Consider the following 27,220-nt stretch of genomic DNA (forward strand, 5'->3'; position numbering starts at 1 on the left):
GTAGGGTGAAACCCATTAGCAATGACTTTGCAAAGCAGTAGAGGCCATCACGAGTGCATGACCCGCCATAGCTCGGCAATCATTCTAAGTCCGAACGAGTCAAGTGTAAAGTGTAACAAGTGGTGTTGTATGGTTCATTAACTTTGAATTAAACTTGCATGTTGTGCGTGATTGTTATAACATGATTTTTGTATATCTAACTCACCCTACAGCTTGTGTTTGACTTTTGTTTATGTGTGTTTTTTGTTGCAATGATCATTCATTTTGGATGTGAGTAGAAGTATATGAGATGCTTCTGGAGCAAGCCTTGGAGGGAGATGACACCGCTGCTTAGCCTAGTTAGGATCCATATGCTTCTGTTTATTTTGAAATACTCTATTGTGTTAAAGTTTTAAATTACAACCATTTTAGGATGACTTTAACCTTAAAACTTTATCTATAAGTCTTCTTCTAACTGTTCTATTATATTAAAATTTGAACTACTATATTATATAATTTTTATATAATTTTTATATAATCTGGAATGTTACATTTAGTTTTGTTAATTCAACTTATTAACTTAACTGAACTAATAACATAGTTTGAACAATAAATTAAAATTAAATTATAATTCAACTTATTAACTTAACTAAACTAATAACATAGTTTGAACAATAAATTAAAATTAAATTACAAATATACCAGTCCAAAATTTAAATTGACATAAAAGAATAGTCATACGTCAGAAGATTAAAAATGTCATGATAATAAATTAAAATCTCAATTTGTCAATTGCAAAGAAAGACCTAAGTCAACATATAAACATTCCCATCAATTGGTTATCTTAAAAGTTATTTTAAAATTTACATGTAAAACTAAACAATATATCAAAGATGACAAATTTGTACTAGGCTCTTTGAATCTTCATAGGACAACACTTTTACTAATCTTTGAATGACCCCTTATCAGTGGAGGCGAGGACAACAATTACAGAAAATGTTGATTTAGTTTACATGCATATAAAGAAGAAACATTTAAAGTTTCCACCCTCAAGCATCCAAAGACAGGATAACAATGCTTCCAAATCTTCAACATCCTTACTAAATTCAACTTCTTCAGGATGTATATTATAGAAAAGAAAAAGTGAAAAAAAAAAAGAAAAATTAAAGAGGCCCTGTTCTTAGTGCATTGTCTAGATCAGAAATGAGATCATTCACATCCTCAATCCCCACAGATATACGTACAAGATCTTCAGTCAACCCCCTGGCCTCACGAATTGCAGAAGGTATGCTTGCATGTGACATAAAGCATGGCATGCTGATAAGGGACTTAACACTCCCTGCCAACAAAATAACAAGCCCAATCAACCTCTCTCCATGCACAAGCACACATCAAAATTCTTTATTGCTATCTCATTTAACATCTTACAGTTATTTCTGGAACTAAATGAATATAGTTTAAATCAGTAAATGAACACAAACTGTTGCTGCATCATGAAGATTTTCATCTGGTAAAGTACATCTAATGATGTCTAAAACAAAATTGGTTTTTTATTAACAATGCCACTTTAGGTCAGTCTTTTGATTTCCATTTTTGAGTAACATACTTCATAGTCACTAATATTGAACTAAAGGCCCGTTGAGAGAACTGTTGAACTTCATACAAACTGATTTTTCATTAAAGAACTGGTATCCTGAAGAACCTACCAGATATAGTTGTCATTTTAGTATTACCAATTGAAAACTCACTTACCAAAGCTGACGGTTATGCTGAAGTATTTGGTAGTTTCAACAATATGCCTTGAAAGTGCCAGTGAACCAGTCAAGAAGCTAAGCACAGATCCTGCACCCTTTGCCTGCAATGAAAATATATAATAAATTGCGGCCACATAGGAACAACAATCTTAATTTTAAATTATACCATACCACACCTGAGAATAATGCAAATCACGACCGGGATGATCAGGCAAGCCAGCATAATTCACTTTCTTCACTCGAGGATGGGAGGCAAGGAACTCAGCAATCTTTTGTGCATTATCCTACACAAGATTTTCATTCAAAATTGACATCCATAAACACGCTTATATGATCACCATAAAAGACACTGATAAGCCAATTGAATCTGGACCCCAAAATGAAATATCTTATTCTGCACAAATCAAATTGAGACCATTACAATTTAACAACCAGTCTCCAAAAACAAATTAACATTCTGGAGCAGAAGAATCAATTTCCTAAGATCTACGGTTTTAAGGAAGATTAGAAATCCAATTCTGAACTCTAAATCAGAGAAACTATGATAATTTAACAGATAAGTGAGAAAAGTATGGGAATCATTAGACTGTTGATCAAAATTACGATTAGTTTCATGCATGTCTCATTATAACATGTGCAGCAGAACCCCAAATCACCAAGCACGCAAGCAATTTTTGAAAATCTTTAAATATTCAAGCAAATGACTACTGAGTTGGAAAGAGAGGGATCTATCCCTCAACAAAAACTGATTCCAAAAAATAAGGGAATATCAGAATGAGAAATAAACTGAGAAAGCAATTTTCATTTTGAGAAACACAAAAGGGTAAACTTCCTAACTGGTAAAATTCACAAGGATACAACTATTCAATGCCTACAATATCCTTATCCCACTAGGTGAAGTGGACTACATGGATCATACAACACCATTGGCTCAGTTAAAATTCAAATTACTAAGGATATTGTTAACCATTAGATTCGTTTCAATAAAATCCTCCATTGTCCTTTTAGGTTCCCCTCTATCTCTTTTCATAGGACCCAAAACCATGTGAACTTCTCTCCTCATTTGTGCTTCCAGTGACCTTCACTGTACATAACTGTACATACCTTAACGATTTCTTTATCTTTTTTCTCAATAGGGGTCACACCAATATCTACTTGTGTATACCATCAAATCAAACTCTGATGAATCCCTGATTAAAATAACCTCGTTCAGTGTCACTGTCACTCTGAGATCATTTTATGTATCATCTTCATTTTTAGCAACTTATCACAAAGATTGAACTTAAGGTACTTGGAAAGATTCATGTGTATTTTGCTCAGAATATATTTCAGCCAGTGGTATTCTTGTTCACTGGACTAACCATTAAAATATATTTAACTATTCTCAAAAATAATGATGACAAACAATACATGCCCTAATATTATTATACAAATAGTAGAAAGTTGCACCTGTTGCTTTTCTACTCTCAAGGCCATTGTCTTGATTCCTCGCATACAAAGCCAACAGTCAAATGGGGCTAAGCCTGAACCCTCCGCATTCTGCAAGAAATACAATTCCTTTCCCAACCTTAAGATTGACAAAAGCAGATAACCATCAGGGAGGAGATGCAAAGTGAGTGCCAAGTACATCCAGAGTAATTTAAAAGAATAATTATAAAAATGAAAACTCCATTACAAGAATAATTGTAAGTAGCTTATGAAAGAACAAAAGTCTATGATTCAACTTTTGCTTAATGAAGCTTATAAAAAAAACAAAAAGGGACCGAAAGAAATAGCTGACAAGAGTATCATTACCCAATTTTGAAGGAGCTTAAGCACTCAGAATTTAACAAAGCAAAGGGATTAACTCCTTCTTCCTTTGGTTTGAAATAAGAAAAAGGAATTTTATAATAAAGATTCAACATAGTGTATCCTCTCATTTGAAACCAAGCTCGTGGAACTTTTCACTACATATCTTACAAAAATAATTTACTCAAGCATTTTAAATATGCATCAAATCAAATTCATCTTGTAGAAAAGCTTGCCAATATTTACTGAACCATTTAACATATTAACAGACAAAAGCATTTACTCAAAATATAAATAAAAAGATGCTATTCAATTAAATTTAAATCTCATCATTAGTGAAAATGAAATATAGACTGACAAGTTTAAATGACAAAAACAATAAATTAATATCTTTAATATCTGAAAAATTGAGAAACATTAAAAGAGTAATTACTTTTCACCCTTCACAGCAAGCACACCAGCCATAATGTCACTATGTCCACCAATAAATTTTGTAGCTGAGTGCATGACAATATCTGCAGCGAAAATGTACCAATCTGAGTATACTTTGGACAGAACTAGCCTTGTTGAGATTATTATATTCCTTTATGCATTAAAAAGTAAAAGAGTGAAAAATGGACTTTGCATTACATCATACTCTTCTAAAATATTTCTATTTAAAATGACAATGGAGTAAACATTACAGTTAATATATAGTGCTAAGCAACCAACAAAATGGATATGTAATTTTGTCATTCGTATATTTTGGTATGAAACACAGATACAGAAAAACCAGTACGAATAATGAAGTACATTGCATATTTTTCACTCTTAGTCTTTGAGGAATTGGAAATGGTTTTCAATATTTCACTCCTCACATTTCACCCTCAATTTTCTTCTGTCTGTGTTAGCAAGCATGTTTTAAAGAAGCGAGTAGATATATTTATACTCATTAGCTTATATAATTCTTAATACCTGCTCCAAGTTCTAATGGCCGTGACAATACAGGTGACATGATACTATTGTCCACTAAAACAAGAGCACCATGTGAATGAGCCATCTCTGCTATTTTCTGGACATGAATTAAGAAAGGAGACAGAAAACGAAATTTCATATTATTGAGAGTAAAACCATTTAATGTTTCAGATCAGAAGTTCATATCACACATACAAGAAGAGGACTTAAATTTTAAAATATGTTTCATATCAGATACCGCAAATAACTAAATAACAAAGTACTGAAGCTAATAGTATAATTCAGGGATAAAAAATGTCCAATAAACTATAAAGGACAAATGTCTAAACTTTACTCAAATTGTAAGTTATTTTCAACATAGAAAACTTGATTTATAATTAAAAAGTAAAATATACAGCCATACCAATTAGAGTAAGAAAACTGCTATTGGCAGGTCTGCAAGTTTCAACATTGCAGCGACCTCTTATCTAGATAGGAAAAAATGGAGAATATACTTATTGCTGGCAGTCATAATTAAATATACAGCCTGATAGATATTAAAGTCAGGGTATTATTTATGGATTATTATTATTCATAATTGTAACACTGTAAACATAAGGGAACAAATTATCATGTTTCCTGACGTCACCATAAATATCCCTTTTTATAATATTTTTGGAAAAGGGAGAGTAAGACGAATCAGAGTGAGATTCCTTATTAAAAGACATCAATTCCACAGCATTTCCTGAATTCTAAGAAATAATATTCGTTGGAAGTTGACATTTCAACTTACAGAAACTTCCTCACAGTTTCTTAGGAGTAACACTAAGTGAGGTAAAGAAGAGGACAACATCAACCACCATAGAAAAACTTAATCAATACCAGTCAGAACTACAAAATATGACACCTTACTCGAATATCAGAAATTTGTAGCCGAGGATTGGTTGGACTCTCAAGCCACACAAGCTTAGTCTTGGGTCCAATGGAAGATGCAACCTCATTCAGATCACTTGTATTTATCCGTCTGCAAAAACAAGAATTAACCTCACATCATTAAAAAATTTGCACTCCATGGAACCAACAAAGTTGGCTGATATCTTGTATAATTAATTAGCCAATCTACAGTAAATAACTAAGCATAACCAACAAATCAGACTAACTTCACCACAACTCCAGTCCTTGGAACTACTTGAGACAGCAACCTATCTGAGCCCCCATATACATCATCTCCAGCAACAATTTCCTCACCTATATGTACATTGCCAGGAGTAAATAACAATTAACTGTCATGTCTTTTTAAAAAACGAAAATCTGTCTGCAACCCCACAGTTCAGGAGGAAGTTTTCTATGTAGTCTGTTCTAGTTTTGTTATGAATCTGACACAGGACCAATCGAGGAAAAAATGTAAGAGTGATAAGAACAAACCGACAGAGGCCCCACAATAAAAAAAATGTAACACTATATCACATTGTGCACCTCTTTGATATTTTATTAGTAAACTTATAATTAAAACACACATATATAATAAAAATAACCTTAGACTCTAGCTACTCAGTAAGTAACCTAAGCTAAACTCAAATAACTAACAATGAAGATGGATCAGAATTTATCACACTGAAGAAAGAAAAAGCACCAGTTCCAATGAGATGAACAACAGCAGTCAAAGCAGCCATTCCGCTGGTGAAGCACAAGGCTCTATCTGCTTTATCAAGTTTTGCCAGTAAACTAAGAACATAAAACATGCAAATTAAAAGAGGATGGACAGAGAAACATAATATGAAACATCATAGTTGCAACCCAAAACGAAACCAATCACGTCGTTATCAAACCTTTCTAAAGCATCCCGAGTAGGATTTCCACTTCTAGTATAGTCATAGGGACCGTTTTCTATTGCAGAAGGCTGCATAAAGAAGAGTATAAGACACGGAGTTATATGAAATAAGCTGACGCATGACAGCTAGAGTTAGTTGTGAGAGTTAGCTAATTCTGTGAACAAAAGTTGGATTGCCAGTTAGTTTTCTCATAATCCAGTCTTGTAATTCTTGATCAGTATTCAATATACTTCACGGAACTTTTCTTCTCTTGGGTTCCGTGTTTCTGATTTTAGTTTTTCAAGTAGAATAGATTCCTAGAACTAGCAATTATCACATCAAAGAGATGTTAAAAGAAAGATATTTAATAGGGAAACTTAACATACTAAATACTCACGCAAGCATCATGCACTGATCCAAGATACAAAGTTACACATTTAAAAAAAAAAAACAGCTATAGGATCTTCTGTCACAAGATAGTATACAAAATCAAAGAGTCACCTGCTTAAAAGTAGCAGTTTGGTAAAGTGGGGGGCTAATTGCTCCAAAAGGATCAAACTTGTTCTCAAAATTCATCACTGTTGTAGAGATACTAGGCTCCCCTAAATCCTCTTCTGCAAACAGAAAGAAATAGCATTTATACGCAAACATATGAACCCTATGTATGGAGTGAGCTCAGGATATATAGAACATACCACTTAAGCTCACGACAGCATCGTCCACAAAAGATGAGGATGACGACTCCACCTCCATCTCTCTGTTATCAACCAAGCAACACAGCTTGAACCCCTCAGTAGACAACACTCTCTTGGTACTGAAATTTTCTGACTTGTTAAACCCCAAACACTCCCACCTGGTCGCAGCAGTCGAGCTCTGAAACACACCATGCCAAGGCGAGAAGACGAACCATTATACAAACGAAACTGGATCGTCATCATTGAGTGAAAAATATTATTTTGAAACATGCTTTGAGCTCTTGAAAGAAAATGGGTCATCATGGGGAAGTCCACAATTATCATATCTACAAGACTTCAATTTTTTGTCTGTCATTTTTGCATTTCACCCCAAAAATCAAAAGTTTATTTTCTTGCATTCTCTCAAAAAAATAAAAAAATAAAAACTAAAACCGTAAGGGAATTTTTTTTTTACCTGGGCATAACGATCAATGATGAGTGACTGAAGGAAGGGCTTCAGAGAAATTGCAGAAGAAAGCATTGTTGAAGTTGATATGTTTGGAGCTGTACTATGATGTTGTCTGCGCTTGGGCTAGCGTTGGATTGTTAGATTTCGATTTCTATGTATTTGGTCGCCATTTCGGTGTGTGGGGGGACTTTATAAGAATTTCATTTGGTGAAAATTTGGTTCATAATTCCCAATTTTGTTTTCTGCAAATAATGTACTAATTTTAGAACATTTTAGTTTTTAAATTAAAATTAGACAACAAATTTTGGCTGTTTTAATTTTGCTCTTCTTTTCTCTGCTGAGGAGAGAATAAAATGTGATAGTGGAAGAATGGTTTTTGCCATTGATGAAGTTATTGTAATATTTAAAAATAGTAGGGATATGAGATCCAAGAGACACCTATAAGGGAAATAGATGTAGGATGAGTGCTCTCAAAAGTTTTGGTGAGAAGCAAGTGGGAAAAGGATTTATAATTCATTATGTAAGTTTTGTATATTTATATAATAACCAAACATTTCAAAACATTTATATCATATTGAGATAATTTTTCTATTATCAGTGGATAAATTTTAGGTTGAAGTTATACTTCAATTGCAAATATATGACTATAAGAATATAAAAATAATACTCCATTTTTAATTGGCTTTTCATTCTTTATTTTACCTTTTACATGAATTGTTTTAACTTTTCATAATTTCTGCACACTTACTTTTTGACATCTCATTTTATTATACATACAGCTTTTTTTTTCTAAACAATAATAAAAATATAAAAAATATATTGTTTTCTTTTTGGTACATATGTGGCTTGCATCGCTTAACATCCTTTTCAAATAATTCAAAAAGACAAATATATATATATATATATATATATATATATATATATAAAGTTTTCAAAATTAAAAATCAAATCAACATTCAAATAATTTCCTTTATAAGAATTACTCGATCTCTGATCTTTCAATGTAAATGAAAATAAGTAATAACAAGGCTTATCTTTGTCCAATTCACTAAAAAAATGACATTTCAAAATAGTTTTTTAAAACTACGTAAAAAAAGGTGAATTTTTGTAGGACCTAATAAATTTTAAAAAAATATTTTTATTTCTTTTCTTCTAATTTTGTAGGGGAAAAAATAAACACCTAAGAAACAACATTTTTTTTTTGCATGTATCATCTTTAAATCGAGGTAAGGTAATGTGTTAATACTTTATCTACACATAATACACTCTTGTCGCAACCGGAGTCGCGACGAGACGATGATCCAAAAAAGGACGGATTTTGAAAAGAGATTTGGAGTCGTCACCATAGTTTATTCTGAAAAACTACGGAAAAATCATAAAATGATAAGACATGATCGGGGAAAACCAGATTATGGGTTCGGAAGTGGGTTACGTGTAGAAAGGTATCAACACCTTACAACGTTTGTCCTATGGCAGTACCTTTAACTAAATGCGTGAAAATGATGTGGTTAACAAAATGTTTAACTATCCCCTAAAATAAAACTCTAAAGAAACAAAATATATGTTTTAGATTTTTGGGCCCGACAAACGTATTCTCATTCAGAATGAGCAAGGTTACGTAGTTATGTCGGAACTGTTTGAGAAGTTTGTTTGGAAATTGTTTGAAAATTTGTTTTGAAATGATTTTGGATTTTTGGGAAGTGAACCTGACAAGGGCTAATCTTGCTCCTACGTATCTCCACTTTTGATGGAGAATCAAGGATCACGTAGTTCTGGTCGAGAAATATTGTTTGTTGTTTGAAAATGTGGATGAAGATTTTATATTTCTGGTATTTTTAATAAGAAAGAGAAAAGGTTTTTTAGCACGAGGTATTTTTTATGAAAGAAAGAGAAAAAGTTTTTAGCGATGCGAGCGATCACACGTGTGCTTAACCTTTAAAATATATTTTTGGTATTTTTTATAAAAGAAAGAGAGAAGGTTTTTAGCACAAGGACGATCCGAGCAACCAGTGTTTAAAATATTTTTTTGGTATTTTTTATAAAAGAAAGAGAAAAGGTTTCCAGGACGATCAGGCATGTGCTAATACCGTTATTTACTTATTTAGAAAATTTGAGGGTATTGAGTGTTAGGCGAATGCGGATGATCGCATGAGCACTCATACCATTATTAGGATTGAAGATATTAAATACTAGGCTGATGCGGACGATCACACGAGTACTCCTATCATTATTTAATTTTTTATTATTTTGGATAGTGAGTACTAAGCTCATGCGAACCATCGCACAAGTACTCGTATCATTAGAACTATATTTAATTTTTTTTTTTACTTTATAATTTTTAGTTTCTATCTTTCATTTTTTTTGTAATTTTTATAATATAAAAATAGTATTTACAAAAATATTTAAAATAGATTATAAAAATAGTAATAATAGTTACGTAAGGATTTAATATAAAATAAGAATAACATTTAGTAAGTATTTGAAATGAAACAATGATATTATTTACATATCTATTCATAAAAATGACAATATTATTTACATAAGTATTTAAAATGAAATTATAAAATATAAAGTAAAAGTACTATTTACGTAAGTATGTTTAAAGAGACCTAAAATTGAAACAAATTAAAATTATACTATAGCTATTAAAAGGGTACTAAATAATTAAGGAACAATAAGGCTATTTTTGTTATTTTATAATCTATATAATAAAAAACTAACAAATCAAAAATTTATTTATTTATTTGCAAACGGAGATGTATCATATGTCCTAAAACCATTTTTTTTTAATTTTATAATTTTTTCTTTTTTCTTTTTATCTTTTTATTTATTTATTTTTTTATGATTTTTATTAGATATTTTCATTAGAAAAATGAGTGTGTGAAATGGAATACAGCAGACAAACAAGCCTAATAAAATAAAACACAAGACAAAGGAGTGGGGTTATCTTAAAAGAGGTGCCATGCAGCAATAAAAAAACTAATAATCAACAAAAACACAACAGCATAAAATAAAATGGAAGTTGCTCCCTCCACCCCCACACATCTCTTCCTCCACCTCCCCTTTACTTTTTTGCCCCTTCCTCCACCTTTCCTTTACTATTTTGCCCCTCAGTAAAATTTTATTTTTAAAATTATTGTTTTTTAATTTTATTCATTTATAACATATTTCACTGATAACCTACGTAGTTCCTTGTATGAGTAAAATATTTTTCTGCAAAGCTTGGTATTCGTGAAAAGAATTATCAAGCAATCTTCCTCTTGTTCTCGGTGCAATACGTGGTGCAGTGCGTTTATGGTGTAGTGTCCTTGTCGTGGTTCCTCTCCAGGTACGTAGTCATAATCCTTCCTATAATTCTAAACCCTAAACCCTTCCCATACTTCCAATAATCCTTTGAATATCCAAGCCTATAATCCTTGCATGAGCCGCAAAACGTAGTAAAATAAAAACGAAACCTAAAAGGAACACTGCCTCTGGACGGATGACATCCTTCAACGGATGTCAACATCCGTTTAAGGCGAAACGGATGTCGACATCCGTTTTGCCTTAAACGGATGTTGACATCCGTTGAAGGATGTCATCCGTCCAGAGGCAGTGTTCCTTTTAACTTTTGAGGATATAATTGTCATTTTAGAAAGATATAATTGGCATTTTAGAAAATTGGGGAGGTGGAGGAAGAGACGTGTGGGGGTGGAGGGAGCAACTCCCTACTTATTTTCTTCTTCGCCGTCCGGCCCACATAATTTTACTAAAAATACAAGAGAGTTGCTCCCTCCACCACCACCAACCGCTCCCTGCACCTCTCCATACCATATTTGCCCTTCTATAAAACGGATGTCAACATTCGTTTCACCTTCAACGGATGTTAGACATCCGTAACATCTATTTACATATTTTATATTTTAGTTTATTATTTTTATTTAAAAAAAAAAAACTTCAACGGCGGATGTGGCCACATCCGTTTAATAGATTTTTAAAAAGTTTTTTATTTATTATTTAAATAATAATATATAAATTAAAATAATAATAATTATTTTATTAAATAAAATAAAATTAATTTATAAATAATTAAATAATAATTTTTAAAAAATTAAATAATATTTATATATTAATTTAAAATATAAAAAAATTAAAAAACTAAAAACTAAAAAACTAAAAAAGGAACGGATGTGGCACGTCCGTTTTCATATATTTATAAAAAAAATTTAATTATTATTTAAATAATAATACATAAATTAAAATTAATAATAATTATTTTATTAAATAAAATAAAATTAATTTATAAATAATTAAGTAATAATTTTAAAATAATTAAATTATATTTATATATTAATTTAAAACAAAAAAATAAAAAAGCTAAATTAAAAAACAAAAAAAGCAACGGATGTCGCCACATCCGCTAACGGACGTGGCACATCCGTTTTAATATATTTATAATAAATTTTTTAAATATTATTTAAATAATAATACATAAATTAAAATTAATAATTATTTTTTATCAAATAAAATAAAATTAATTTATAAATAATTAAGTAATAATTTTAAAATAATTAAATAATATTTATATATTAATTTAAAACAAAAAAAATAAAAAAACTAAAAACTAAAAAACAAAAAAAGGCAACGGATCTCACCACATCCGTTAACGGATGTGGCACGTCCGTGGAAGAATTTTTTCTTTAACGGATGTTGACATCCGTGGAAGAAAAAAGGTGAGATGTAGGATATTTTAAAATATAAAGGATAATTTTGGAATTTTAAAAAAATGTGGTGGTGCAGGGAGCAAAATAGAATGATGTAGGGAGTAACCCTCAAATAAAATTCAAACAACAATCAAAACAAAAAAGGCTCAGTAAGAGAAAAACCAGGGGTGTGTGTGGTCCAAGCCCACGAGGATAGGGGTGCAGCAATGAATTTGTAGGGTAATGCTGGTGAATGTTGGTGCCGAAGGCCCATTTTTTATTCCCAAATCAGAAAGCGCTTAGGATTTTCTTCTTCTTCCGCGTAGAACCAAAGGAGCCTTAGGGGCTTCTTCATCGTCCACGGCAGCTCCATGGCTCCAGACTAGCGTCGTCGCACATCTCCTTGGCCGGCCAAAAGTCACCGTCGGTGCTGTCTCCTGCGCCGGAAACGTTGCCGCCGTTCGTGGCGGTCTAACCTTCGTTTTTCTCCTTTCGCACGCGCGAGAGAGGTAAGCTCCGACACCGTTGCTCGCGCCTCCGTTGCTCCTCGTCGCAACGACCTGGACCGACGAAGTTGCCGGCGTCGTCAATTCCGCTATCCTGCGCAAGTCGCCGCTGCGACCAAGCCGGGGCCGTCGCTTTTCCTCACCGGCTAGGAGCGCCGCCGCGGACCACCATTTTCGTCTTCTCTCGCTCAGACCTTGCCTACCCCAAACCAGCTACCATGGAGATCTTCAAATTCAGCTAAAAGGTGCTGCCACCGGTCCTCGCCAAGACCATCGGCGACGTTACTCATGACAAGAGCGTCGTCCCTCTTCGTAGTGTTCCAAACCTTTCATTCTTCCTCTGTTTCTCTTCTCCCTCTGTTTCTGTGCTTTGTATTTTGGCGCTAGCAATGAAGGTGATGAAGCTTAGGGATTACTTGTTCTCTGTTTTTCAGGTGCTGAACAAATGAAAGATGAATTGATGATGAGGAAGGTGTTTTTCTGTGAGTAAGAAATGGATGTTGTGAGAATAAAGAGGAATCAATTTTTGTGTGTGAAAGATGATTATCCAATGTTTTTCTGTCTTTGTGTTTGGGGTTTTGATAGTTGGAAGATGAAGTGGAAGTTGGGTTGGACGATGGCTTTCTGTGATGCGCGTGATGGAGGAAATGGTTTCGGAGGAGGTCTCTCTGTTTAATGAGTAGAGAGTGAACAGAGGAGTTGAGACTAAGAATAGTGTCTTTTGTGAATGATGTTGGTGCGCTCCCCTTCTCTTTTCTGCTCCTCCCCCTTTCATTCAAAAATGTTTTTCCTCAATGTAACTGTCTCTTCTGGTAAATTGAAGAACTTTTTTTCTTTTTTTTTTTGTTTCCTCTGCACTCTCTTTTCCCTTTCACAGGCTAAAGTCAGAGGGCACCTGCAATCACTCTGCAATCCAGCCACTCCTCCCATGGTCAGAGAAGACCTTTGCCTTTCTTGTAATCCAGCCAAAGGTAGAGCAAGTCCACACATGTGTATTCGCATCCAAAAAGGAAGATAGCGTGGAAACAAAGAAAAAGAAAGCAGAGTTGACTTTTGCCATTTTATTTTTTGTTTAATGTTTCAATATGTTTCTATTTTCGTCTACAATCTCAAATAGGATTCTTTTTTTTTTTTTGCGTCTCAATTGGATTCTTATTTTTGTAAAATTGAATCAAATATGATCTTTTCGTCAAATTGATCCAACAGCGTTAAGTATTGTGTCACCTAGCATGCTGATAGTGTTGTTTTAACACAAAACGTGGGTGAATTCTATTATTTTAAATTTTAAATTAAAAAATTAAATTAAAAGAGTGAAAGTTCAAATAAAGTAAGGGCAAAGTAGAAAATTCAATTAGAGAAAGCCCCATTCTCTTCAATTGTGATATGGAAATGAAATTGGGGAAATTTTGAATTTTAGGGTTTGTTACTCATCCACGAAGTTGTTCGAGTAGATGCCAATGGATAAGGTTACAGTTAATTGGACGTCCTTGCTTGAAGAAGTGTCATGGCCACACAGTCATTAAACAGACGAAGCACGAAGATGGAATGAACTCTCTTGGATAAAGAAAGCAAGCAAAGGGCCCAGATTAACTCAGTAGAATGAGAAATAGAATAATTTGAATGCGTGACCTAAGCAGGGTAAACTTGTCCTTGGGTAAGATACTGAAATGCAGAGTAAATGTAGAGAAAGCCAGTAGGGTAGACGAGAGGACCAATGTCACCTTTCAGCTTGCGAAAGTCTCTCTGCCCTTTGAGAAATCTACTAACATGTGACATGTAAGCGTCCCAATCTATCTTCGTATATGAAGAGATGAGCATTAGCGAGAGTGACGAGGAGGGCGTGAGCGAAGAGAAGAGTCGGTGAGAAGGGTATCTTGGGGCTTTGGAGCAAAGCGGTTTTTCCTTCTGATCTCGGAGGTGGTGGCGACGACGCCACCGATTCAACGCCCATGGTTTCTCTGTTTTTCAACCTTCTGCCACCCATCTCCGTTTTATCATTCTTCCACGATCAATGCCCTCACTTTCTCTTTCTCTCTAATTTTTATTTCTAGACTTCGTCTCATGGGCTCACCAGATTTCAACTCCAAAAAGATTTTTATTTCACCAGATTTTTATTTCTCTGTTTAATGACCGTGAGACCAACGAATCGATGTCCTCCCAACTCCAATAGTTTGACATTTCCGTGATCTCTCATGGTTGTGTCCTGGTGCCACCACTAGTGCAGGCTTCGTAAAGTGGTTTTGTAGTGGTGCACGCTTCGTAGAAGATGAAGTTAGTGAAGGAAGAAGAAAAAAGATTTTTGTTTTTTAATTTTTTTTAATATAATTTCAAAACGGCAGAACAGAGGTTTAAAATTGAGAGAGAATGATGATTTCTGTAATTGAATTTCCAACTTTACCCTTTCTGTATTTGAATTTCCACTCTTTTAATTTAATTTAAAATTTAAAATAATAGAATTCACCCACGTTTTTAAAGACACGTGTGTTAAAACAACACAGTCAGCATGCCAGGTGACACAATAATTAACGTCGTTTGATCAATTTAACGGAAAGGCTCTATTTGATTCAATTTTACAAAAATAAGGACCCAATTGAGACGCCAGAAAAGAAATGGTCCTATTTGAGATTCTGGACGAAAATAGGGACTTATTGAGACATTAAACCTTTTTTTTAAACGTTTAACAAACGAATTAAAGTAAGAAAAGTTAAAAATAAAATAAAATAACAAAATAAACTAACGTAAAAATAGAATAAAGTAAAATATAAAAATTAAAAAAAGAATTAAAATAAAAACTAATATGGAAAATGAAAAGAAAACAAATAATATAAAACAAAAAAAAATAGTATTAACATGATAAAAAGACATAAATTAAAAAAAAATATATTATTTAGTTATCCGGACGAAATTAAGTGTTGACAACTCTTAGACTTAAAATCTAGTTTTATAAACCATATTATTATTTCTATGAGTTTTTTGATATTTTTTTATTATAAACTATATGTTACAATTGGTATTGCGCAGCAGAATGTTTAAAGAACATGATAAACGGTCAATAACTAAGAGGGAATGAGTGAATTTGTTCTATTAAAAATTATAACTTTCTTTTAGGACTTTCGTCGAACAATTTATAAATAAAGGATGAAAGGATAGAGAGAATCACACAAATGATTTTATCCTGGTTCAAATCAAAAGATTCTACATCCAGTCGTTAATCACTTTAAAATATTGATTAGTCTTTCACTAAAACTCAATAACAATTTACAATAGAGAAATAAAGATTAAGATTAGAAATCATCTCTCTTAATAGATAACAGATAAAAGACACCTCCTTTTGACTACAAAAGGATGAATAACTTGACTTTGCTTTGTAGGTATACTTCACCAGTTAGACACACTAAGAAAGAGCATTTCCTCCTACAAACACCAAATAACACAAACTCCCTTTTTCACACACAAAGAGTTTCCCTTGGGCACGCAACTCTAATACTCTCAAATAAAAAGTTGTCCTCTAAGAATTGTGGAGAACACTATTTATAACCCAAAGTTTGAGCTGTGTCAGAAATTCAAAAGACATATATCAATTGTCAGTAATAATCGATTATTTTATACCGTTATGGGTTTTAGAAAACGTGATAATCGATTATCCTTAGTAATAATCGATTATTGCCTAATCTTGGACAATTATAACTTTTGGTGATAATCAATTATGTTGAGAGATAATTGATTAATTATTGCTGATTTGAAGTGTTTTCTTGTTTTACACATGATAATCGATTATCCTTCATGGTAATCGATTATTGCCGCAACATAGCTATACTAAAAAGTAATTTACAAGTCTTCTTATGATGTACAAGTGAAAGCAAATGCCTAATATAAGGTTTTCTATAAAAATGCTTTAACAATGTATGTAAACTCTTCAAGACTTCAAGTTCATCATCATCAAAATCTCTTCAAAGCATCAATGTTTCTCATTGGTAACACTATAGTGGTGATTCTCAAACTTTCTTTCTTAAAAATTTAATTTGATTTGTTGTTCCATTGTCAATTCAACTGTGATAGACTAAAAGCCTATAAATATATATTCATTCCTCAGGGTTAAGTGCTTTGTGTGAAGATGATGTTGTATGAGCTTTTGAGGTTTTCCTTGTTAGGTTTTAATCTTTGATGTGTGGTGTGGCTAGGAATGACAACGGGTCGAGTCAAGCACAAATAATGTCTTCCACTCCCCGACCCACATAAAAAACCTTACCCGCCACTTGTTGGATACCCCACATAAAAAAATTTGGCGGATTCTTTCAACTTGCGGGTAATCGTTTTCAACACGCGAATATTTAAAAAATATATTATGAGTTTTTAAAGGACATCTGAACTAAATTACAAAAAAAAAAACATACATATGAGTATAAGTCAATGGACAGGTAAATAAAAGTTAAAACATAAATTCAAATTAATAATACCTAAAACATATATCCAAATACAATTTAAAAATAATTCTTCTAAAAATGACACTAAGATCTATGTATGCTCTACAATATCTTCATTTTAACCACTTAAATCCTAAAACAAATAACACACAAATAAGCTCACCAATAAATGACATAGTGACACTATTAATAAAATTAGATTAAAATATGAAAAAGAAACTACTAACATCATCATCAACTATCTCCACTAGTATTGTATTAAGCTTCATGTTATCTACTTTCAATTTTGAAGAACCTGAAAAAGGAAAATAAATTCATTTGAATGAATATAAATATCTAATATAATTTTTTCATTTAGTTACCTTCCATGTTAGTCCATAACCAATCTTGAACACACGTCAATGCCTCTAAAGTGTCTAGATGTAATATACTGTGATGTGGAATAAGAAATCGACCACCAATACTAAAAGAAGATTCAGAAGCAATTGTTGAGATAGGAATGGCTAAAAAATCTCCTACAATCATTTGTAAGATTGGATATTTTAACCTATTAGTCTTCCACCAAACAAAAATGTCAAATTCTTCATCTGAATCAAGTAGTGTTAGTTCTTCCAAGTAAAAATCAAGTTTCAACTCATAATTTGATGCTTCACTTTTCTTTGCAATATGATGTTTTGCAAGATCTCTCCTCCAAGCATATTTTCTTCCATAAAAAGTTTGGCCTACATTTATGTTCAAATTTTGTTTTGAAGAAACTTACTTCTTACCTTTCATGTATATTTTATATTCTCTTACCAATTCCTTATAAAGAATCTTCACCTTTTCAATTTTATAATCAAATTCATCACCATATATTTGAGGGAAAAAATAATCCAACAAATCAATTTTATCCTAGAGTCTAACACAATACCTACAACCATCACTCCATTGATCACATTTCAATACTTGTCAAACTTTAAAACCATAGATGCAGTCATTTGATGAATAATATAATTGGGAGAGTTAAGTCATCCCATCATAAAATGTTTTCAATTTTTGACAAATTTCATTTGCTAATCATATGCGTTAGGCAAAACCTTATATTGACTCTCTGGTTGTGATAAGCAATCAAATGCATATCAATAGTTAAAGTAAAAACTTTTCTATCTAGATTTCAATCCATTAAACACTAAACCAAGAATTCAGCAAGAAATTGACTCATACAAGGAGTAGCCACATACATAAACCTAAATTTTGAAGTCAAATTTTATTAATTTAGTTAGGAAGAACAAAGTTAATATAAAAATTATAATTAAAATATATTATAGTATTATTACCTCATAAGGCAACTTTGTAGCCTCCATAAATCATTAATAATTTTGATTTTACTTGAAATTGAATTTATAGGAATATCATTTTGATTTTAATCTCCTACATTTGGTTCTACAAATTGTCTTTGTTGACCATCATCCATAAGAGAAAATGTATCTTGAGTAGACATCCAAATAATAAAAACAAATGCACAAGCTAAAAAAGAAGTTGTATAATAAGTAGTTATTATAAGTTTAATCAACAAAACCATATCAAACAATAAAAATGTTAGAATTAAAATTGATAAAACCAAGTATATACCGTGAAAAAAATGTCAGAATTATTATCGTGAAAAAAATGTATTGGTTTAGCTTCTTCAATTGAAATAAGATCAAGTTTATATTTTCTCAATCTTTTAAGCCAATGATTTTTTGTCTTTTTCAATGTTTATTCTCTTTACTTAGGATCTTTTGTTCTTGATTTTTGTTTTCTTTTGGTTGTTTTGTCTTTCACTTCAAGAAAGTCCTTAAAGGTTTGTTTCAAACCTATATAATCATTATTTTTATTTCAATTTTTTTGTTTATTTATTTATTCAAGTTGTTTCGTTTATTTAGGAGGAGAAATGTCTAAGGAGTTGGTTTTATCCTCTAGGCAATTAATGGTATAGGCAATTAATGGTATGCTTTTATATCTTTCAATGAGTGTGTAGTTATGAACTAAGTGTAATATAGTTTCCCTGAATTGGTTGGAACTATTGATAATAAAACATATTAGTTGATTGTATTTGGACATTAGCAAGCTTCATCATGGATGGAGATCTCAAATGGTACTAAACTTAGAAGTCCATAAATGAGTCCTAATGTCAAGCAAAAATTGTCTACACAAGTGTGAATTAGACACCTTATCCTATAAATGTGTGTTCCTCAAACTTGAATTGGGTAATAAAGTATGACAAATATCTCAATATGACTTAACTCCATATGCATTAGACATAGCGAGTCAATGCACAATGTTCACATCTACAAATCAAATAAAAGTGGAAAGATAATAATAGAAATCCACTACCAACAACTTAAGCAACATAAGTATGATCCAACAATCCATTTAGGGTTTCCAACTTGGTGTGATAATAACTTGGTGTGAAGAATAGAAACTTGTCCTACTAATTGAGAAGGTGGAATTCACTCAACAAAAGGTGACATGATTCCCTAAATACAACTGAGAAATTCAAATTCATGGTTTAGGAACATCATTCCAACAAGTTTTTTTGTTTTTTCTTCTTCTATTTCGAATTAGTTGCTAGAAGTATGTTAATCAAAATAAAGATTTGCCCTTTTTTAATTGAGACGCATAATGCAGAGTTTGTATGCAATAATTTATTACCAAAATAATTTTTTTCTCTAGTTTTGAAAGAACAATAAAACCCTCAAATAAAGTCTCTATTATCTACCATGGATCTCTACTTTTGAATAAACTACTACAGTTCAAACATTGCCCATGAAAACTCACACCCATCCACTCAAACACCATTAAGGGAAAATAAAATAAAAACAAGAAAAAATTAGGGAAAACAAAGAAGGCTAGTTGGAAGAGAAGTTAAAGTATTGTTCTTGGTTGATAGATGTGTGTCTGATATTCGACATTGATGGTGACACATATAGTGTCCTCTGGTTCGTTAATCCAACACCGATGGTGGGGTGGCATAATATGCGTCCTCTAGTTCATAAATCCCTGATAGCACAATATTGGCACATACTATAGCACAATGGTGAAAAAAGGCAAAAAATAATAATAATACCTAACTTAAACTTAAAGATAAAAATGTAATTTCATTTTCTTAACAGATAGTGGGTTCTCATGAGTACAAATACTATGATACTTGAACCCAACCCATTAATGAGCGCGTATTAAATTACCCGCTACCTACGAGTACTTATTACTTACGGGTATCAACTACTCGCAATAGATATTACTTGTGAATACCTACAGGCATGAGTATTTTTGTCATTACTAGGTGTGGTAGTTGAAATTGTATTGAAAAAGATTATTCTTTTTGCAATGGCAAGCATGACAAGAGGATGAGTATCTGTGAACTCAAGAAACAAATTAGTCGTTGTTGTTTTTAGTGATTATTGATTTTTTTTTCTTTTTCTTTTATTATGAGAGTGATGATTCATCTATTGAGTATAGAGATAAATCTTGGAGACAATTTGATTTGGAAAGGGTACCTTTATTTGTAATAATATTACTTAGTATGTAATAATATTTGAAACTCCGGTATCTTACCTTTATTTGTAATATCATCAAATCTTTGTGAACAATTTTTAGATTATTTTATTTTGCTTATTTGTCAATCCAACAAGACTAAAATATTAAAAGTAGAAAAAATATATATGGATATATTAGTTAAATAATATGAATGGATTATGTTAGAAAAAAAATGATGATTTCAAAATAAACTTTAATGAGATTATTAGAGCTGTCAGTTTAACCCCGTCCTAAGGGCTGATCCTAGCCTATTTAGAATGAGGCTCCTTATTTTTGGCCCACTCAATAAAGGGTTTTTTTGAAGCCCCAGCCCCCAAAGCCCAGAAGGTGGGGGTTGGGTTAGGGTGGGGCTGGCCCTCAATATGAAATTCTTCTTCTCGTTGTTCAACGTTCGATGATTATTCTCTTCCACGACTCATCCACAACGACTCAGTTTCTTTCTTTCTCTTCATCCCACGAGGCCAAGGGGCTCACCTTCTCCATCATTTTCTAGGGCATTAACAGCTAAAGAATTGATTCGCTATTCACGGATATTGCGGACTCCCTTCCGCTCTTCAACGTTCTTCAACTGTATTCTTCATTGTTGTAACAGATTGGTCCTTTCCTACCATCTTTGCTTTTATCTTTGTTTGTGCATTGACCCCTGATTTATTTTTCTTCTGAAATTTTATATACCACTTTCTGATTTTGTACATACATTTGTGCAAATTTTTAGACATGATTTTGTATATACAAACTGTAGAAATGCTCTATCTATGCTAGTTGATGGGTAGAGTCGAAAACAATGTTATTTAATACCATAATGTTGCACGCTTGACATTTGTTTGTTAATTTTCATGTTCTTTTGTGATTGTGTGTAGCTTACTTTGATTAACTAAACAGATGATTTAGAAATCCTAATCCAAGATAGAGGTTGAAAAGTCCTCAAGAAAAGTGGAAATGGGAAGAAGGGGATTTTGAAATGCAGGGAAATGTGTGCATTGGAAGAGGGTGAGTGTGTAAAACAGAACATGGTCTTAGCTTAGTGCCTTTATGATTATGTGACTCAGTCAGGTAAGCTAAGCCTCTTAGATAAAACTGTAGATTAATTCTTTTATTACTGAACTAGAATTTTGAAATCCGAGGGTTTTGGATGGAGAATTAATTACAACTTCACTTAACTTACATTGTTCAGTTTTCACATCCTTGAACAACATTCCAAAGATTTGAGTTTATTTTGAAACTGCGTTATTATGCTTGTATTTGGACCTTTTTCAGGGATACTTACAACTGTGTATTACACAGATCATAACAATTTTTGGTGGTAGTCATCTTTATGCTGAGATGAACTTAACTTATGAATCTACACTGTAGAGTTTTAAGGCTAGTGGAGGAAATGACTAATGGCATAAAATTAAAAAAAGATAACAAAAAAAATGCCTTTTGTTAATCACCTTTACTATCTCTCATCTCCAAAAGCCAATATTAAAAGGGTGTAGTCAAAAGGTTAATGAAAAGTTTAAAGGAGATTAGCAAGTTGGGTTGGATTAAATAACCCCCACAAAGCTAAAGTTAGTGGGCACATTTTTATTAGTTCACAGTTCCTACCAGGAAAATGTAATTTAGTACTGTCTTAAATAAGTCTGCAATCACATGCCTATAAGCATTGGAAATAGCACAATGTTAATCATACAAACGGGTCAAGCCGTTTTGTTGTTCTCAGCACATTATTTCCTAGTGCCAATTCTTTTTTTGGACTATCATCTTACTAGTTAAGAAATCCAAAACAAAAACATTTCATTGAAAAAACATCACTAATATATCTCTGCAATGATTTTCAATGCAGTTTTTAATATGAACTTCAACTATAAAATCCTGTTTAAAATTTCTTAACCAGTAGGATATTGATTAGCAGTGCCAAAATAATTTGCAACCATGTAGATTAAACTAATTTGTCGTGGATATAATTTTTTTTTTGTAGGAAACGTAAGAGTATTAGGACTGGGCGTTTTAGGAGTCTTGTCTTGTTGCTTTGCCCGTGATGTTAGTTTGCTCCCCTTCTAAGTGCGACTTGTACTAAATTGTCCCAAGCCATACACTAGTACTCGACTTAGATTGGTAGTTTAACTAGGTGTTTGGCGGTTTGAATTCAATACAAAGAATGCACAACTTACTCTCGAAATACGGTTACACTTGGAAGTTATTCTGTTGTGGACACAAGTGTGAATCAAATCCATCTTACATTATATAATCTGTTGGATGACTTTCTTATAGAGTCTATCATTATATTGGATGTTTTATCACATTCATAATTGTATAAAGTTTTATATTCAGTTGAAACTGTATTTTGGCTTACCTTGATAACTCTAAACTTCTTTTATGATTTTAGCAGTGATTTTGTGACCTTTAAACTTATTTGGTTCATATTTAATAACAGGATTTGGATCTATTATTGAGCATCTTTTGTCTTTCCCTTTTTTTGCCTTAAATATGGATCACTTTAAGAGTAACCCTTTAACTTTGGTTGATGATCTCGCATCTGAAACTCCTGGTCCATCTGAAAGTGCTACCATAAATAAGAAAGAAGTTTCAAATGTTTGGAATTTTTTCACAAAAATAGGAAAAGATGAGGATGGCATTGAAAAGGCTGCATGTAAGTATTGTGGCAATAACTACAAAGTTGAAAAACACCCTATTAATAAAAATAATTATGGAACTTCACATTTAAGTCGGCATGTCAATGTGTGTAGAAGTATTGCAAACTTAGAAGTGGATCTGAATCTTTAGCAAGAAAGAAGGACACGAAAAATCAATCAAAAGATTCATCGTAAGTTACTTTCAAAAGCCATAATTAAACATAGTCTCCCTTATAATTTTGTTGAATATGAAGGAATCATGGAGTAGATAAAATACATTAATCCTAATGTTGACATGAAATGTAGGAACACTAATGTATCAAATGTGGAAAAGGAATACATTGAACAAAAGGATAAAGTTAAGCAAACCATGTCTAGGATTCCTAATAGAATTTGTTTAACCTCTGATGTTTGGACTGCAGTTACTTCTGAGGGATATATTTGCCTAACTGCACACTTTGTTGATGAAAACTGGAAATTGACAAGTAAGATTCTTAACTTCTGTCGAATGAAACCACCACATACAGGTGTTGAACTAGAAAGTGTTGTGTTTGATTGCCTAAAGCAATAGGGTATTGATAAGAAAATTTTCTCAATTACCCTGGACAATGCTTCTGCCAATAATAATTTGCAAGACATTCTAAAAAGACATCTTTGTGTTCATAAAAATTTACTATGTGATGGTGAGTTTTTCCATGTACGATGTTGTGCTCATACTCTTAATTTGATAGTTCAAGATGGTTTAAAGGTGATTGACAAATCACTCCATAATATTAGAGAGAGTATTAAGTATGTTAAATCATCAGATGGAAGAACTCTCAAATTTAAAGAATGTGTTAGTGATGTTGGCATAAATATGAGCATGGGTTATGAGATTACAAACATGATGTTTGGTTCATCTTATCCCGCTTCAAACTTGTATTTTATGCAAATTTGAAAAATTTAGCTTATCATTGAAGAGAATTTGCTGAATGAAGATGTCATCTTAAAGGATATGGCTTGGAATATGAAAGAAAAGTTTCAAAAGTATTGAAAAGAGTATAATATTAGGTTAGTTTTTGGAGCTATTCTTGATCCACGACTAAAGGTTGATTTTATAACATATTGTTATAAAAAATTGGATCCTTTAACCTATGCAGAGAAAACAAAGAAAGTGTTAGAGAACTTCAAGAGGTTATTTAAAGAATATGTAAAGAACTTTTCTACCTCTAGTGTTTCTCTTTCCCAATCATCCACTGAATCCACCTTGATGTCTCAGTCCAATACTGAAGGGAAAAATTTAAGAGATCAAGAATTATTTCGGTAAGCATTTTATACCTAATGTTCATTTTTCCTTTTCATTTTTTCTAGTTTTGTTTTGATAATTAATATGTAATGCATTGTAGGATTTTAAAATGTATAAGAATGAATCAAAATCTATCATTGGAAAGAACGAGATAGATGTTTATTTAGATGAACCAAGAATAGATGATGATGATGAAGACAATGAAGATTTTGATGTGCTCAAATATTGGAAGACTAATGAGAAAAAATTTGCTATATTGTCTATAATGGCTCGAGATGTGTTTAGTATTCCCATTACTACAGTGGCACCAGAGTCAGCTTTTAGCAAAGGTGGGCATGTACTTTCGAAATATAGAAGCTCCATTCTTCTTGAACATGTGCAAATGTTGATTTGTACTCAAAATTGGCTATATGGATTTTCTGAAAATCCTAACTGTAAGTGTATATGTTATTATTTTTAAAATTACTTTACATTAAATTATTAATTCTAAACTAGTTGTTTGATTGTATTTCAATTGCTTGTGATAGATGAAATTGTTGAAGATATTTTTGGTCATGAAGGAATTGATGAGTCTAAACTTTTAGAAGATGTTGAAAGTCTTCAACATTGTGGGCAATGAAAGTTATCACACGCGATGACACCGGAACTTTAATTTACTTTCTAATTATTAAATTTTTTATTTATTGTTTATAATTTTTGTAGAATGCTAGTCCTTTTAAAGAATAAAGTTTAGTTTTGAAGTAGAAAGTAGACATTTCAGCTTTGATTTTAAATGCATTGTGTATTTCAGCATGGAGCATTTAATTGTAAATAAATTTGTCTTGTTATAACAGTTTTTGGTGCAGTTTTTAGCTACTCCAGATTGCTTTAATTGAACTTATCATAAAAGCAAGCAGAAGTATCACTTTGTTGTAGCACCTCTAATACAAATTGAAAGTAGAAGTATCACTTGCTTTAGTTGAAAGTCTTGCTTTTATGCAGCACCTCTTATACAAATTGTATCACCTTCCCTTTTCTCGCACATTCAGTGAAGAGTGGAGTTGGAAAGCATTCCTAGTAACAAAATTAAATTGTTGGATGTTATTATCTTGAGTTTTCTCATGTGTTAAGAATTTTCCTGTTCTTTGCCTGTTTCATTCTCCTGTTTTTTGTATGCATTTTTTTTTCTTGATATATGGACTGATGATCTTAAGCACATGTGCTAGCTGCTAGTCAAGTTTATTAATATCTTTAACATTTGTCAAGTGTTATAGTTTAGAAATGCTGAATTTAATGTCTTTATGTACTGCAGGTTGCATTTAGGATTAAGGTATTCCACCCAAACATCAACAGTAATGAAATGTCTTGACATTATAAAAGAACAATGGAGCCCGACCCTAACAATTTCTATGGTTTGATATTACTTGTCGTTCTTAATGTTGTGGAAACATTAAAGTATGAACTTTTTTTAGCATAGGAACTCCCAAAATAATTTCTACTTAGGCTTTAAATGTTGAGCAATTGGAGGTTTTACGGAAATCGAGGAATGAGATTATTTTCAATGTTTAGTTTATATTGATATGTGAAACTGTTGTGTGTAATGTCTTAAAATTTAATTAATGACTTGTTTATTCTTTGTGTAAAAAATCTGGATTTAAAAAAGAAAGTCCATGGACTAGTGCTAACCCATAGAGCTTTAGGTATATTTTTTTAGTAAGAAATGTTTTTGGTGTTGTGAGTTTTTTTGTTTCCAACACATGAATTAAAGCTAAATCTTATAAAATGGACTCTCAAGAGATCATAAACTTCTCGGAGAACAAATATAGTCATAAAGTGATGAAATAAATAAATAAAATAATAGTAAGGAAAAAAAAATTATAAAATAAATAAATAAATAATTTTATTTTTCATTTATTTAAAATATTTTGTATAAAAGAAGAAATTTTTAATATCTGGCCTATCACTCGTTGTGCAAGAGTAAAAACTAATCTTATCCTTTTCTTTTTAATTTTTTTAACTTTTTTCATTATTTTAATCTTTAATTAATTAAATAGTTGATCCAATACTATTTTAGAAAAACAATAAAATAATAAAGTTATTAAAAAAATATAATTTGATAGATTATTTCAGAAAATATTATAGTATAAATTTTAGATGTGATTCAAAGTCAAAATCCTTCTATTATCAATCACTAACATTAAACTCAACTTTCACCTTCGGTAAAAATTAAACTCGGTTTCAGCTACAACAACAACAGACACAAAACATATAAAGACAAACTTACAATCCTCCAAAAATGTCTCCTTTTCTGTAAACATGAAAATCAGTGTTAGATACATGCAATAACAAACTCATAGATACGAGATATTCCTAAAACAGAGAAATAAAATGCAAATGAATGAGAATAGTTAATTGTTCAATTCTTAAAATAAGGTAACTAAAGCTGATGTTGATAGATTTGGAAAATTTTTAAATGTAGAAATTACAATTAATGTTATTATTTCTGCAAGAGTTATAACAGTTGTATCTGTAAAATATTTAGTTTTAGAGTTTAAATTCAAAATTTACACATTGAACATGGATTCAAAAAATGCAAGAATAAAAGGAAAAAAAAATACCATTACATAAATGGAATTTATATAACATGAGAGATAAGAGCATGTGAAGAATGCAAAAATATGTTGTGGCCAACATTTCTCAAAGAAAACTCCTTGATTAGGAAGTAACCACATAGTTTTCGAGGTTGTTGAGTTGAGTAGACAT

The 27,220-nt window shown here is 31.8% G+C and overlaps 1 protein-coding gene, 2 long non-coding RNA genes and 1 pseudogene across 6 annotated transcripts; 2 read left to right on the forward strand and 2 right to left on the reverse strand.

Annotated features, from left to right (window-relative positions):
- Positions 1 to 902: 902 nt before the first annotated feature.
- Positions 903 to 7,865, reverse strand: LOC108329120 (cystathionine beta-lyase, chloroplastic). Its single transcript, XM_017563169.2, has 13 exons — positions 7,415 to 7,865; positions 6,961 to 7,138; positions 6,767 to 6,879; positions 6,284 to 6,354; positions 6,088 to 6,179; positions 5,615 to 5,702; positions 5,367 to 5,478; positions 4,476 to 4,572; positions 3,955 to 4,036; positions 3,183 to 3,300; positions 1,910 to 2,017; positions 1,732 to 1,834; positions 903 to 1,318 (listed from the first exon to the last, which is right to left on the reverse strand). The coding sequence occupies exons 1-13, from the start codon at positions 7,478 to 7,480 to the stop codon at positions 1,143 to 1,145; spliced, it is 1,404 nt and encodes a 467-aa protein (XP_017418658.1). The 5' UTR covers positions 7,481 to 7,865; the 3' UTR covers positions 903 to 1,142.
- Positions 7,866 to 12,366: 4,501 nt separating this feature from the next.
- Positions 12,367 to 13,790, forward strand: LOC108329121 (uncharacterized). Of its 2 annotated transcripts, XR_008246864.1 has the most exons (4): positions 12,367 to 12,908; positions 13,031 to 13,078; positions 13,182 to 13,332; positions 13,474 to 13,790. It is a non-coding gene; the product is annotated as an uncharacterized LOC108329121 (long non-coding RNA). The 2 variants fall into 2 exon arrangements; XR_001832193.2 differs by having other exon boundaries at positions 13,031 to 13,332.
- A 279-nt stretch (positions 13,791 to 14,069) lies between these two features.
- On the reverse strand, positions 14,070 to 14,580 carry LOC108327536 (dol-P-Man:Man(5)GlcNAc(2)-PP-Dol alpha-1,3-mannosyltransferase-like; annotated as a pseudogene).
- Positions 14,581 to 20,940: 6,360 nt separating this feature from the next.
- On the forward strand, positions 20,941 to 26,030 carry LOC108329628 (uncharacterized). Of its 3 annotated transcripts, XR_001832249.2 has the most exons (4): positions 20,941 to 24,243; positions 24,333 to 24,495; positions 24,579 to 24,912; positions 25,006 to 25,435. It is a non-coding gene; the product is annotated as an uncharacterized LOC108329628 (long non-coding RNA). The 3 variants fall into 3 exon arrangements; XR_001832250.2 differs by lacking the exon at positions 25,006 to 25,435 and adding an exon at positions 25,770 to 26,030 and having other exon boundaries at positions 20,941 to 24,495; XR_001832248.2 differs by having other exon boundaries at positions 20,948 to 24,495.
- The last annotated feature ends 1,190 nt before the right edge of the window (positions 26,031 to 27,220 follow it).

This window comes from Vigna angularis, chromosome 2 (genome assembly GCF_016808095.1).
Source record: "Vigna angularis cultivar LongXiaoDou No.4 chromosome 2, ASM1680809v1, whole genome shotgun sequence".
Taxonomy (NCBI): domain Eukaryota; kingdom Viridiplantae; phylum Streptophyta; class Magnoliopsida; order Fabales; family Fabaceae; genus Vigna; species Vigna angularis.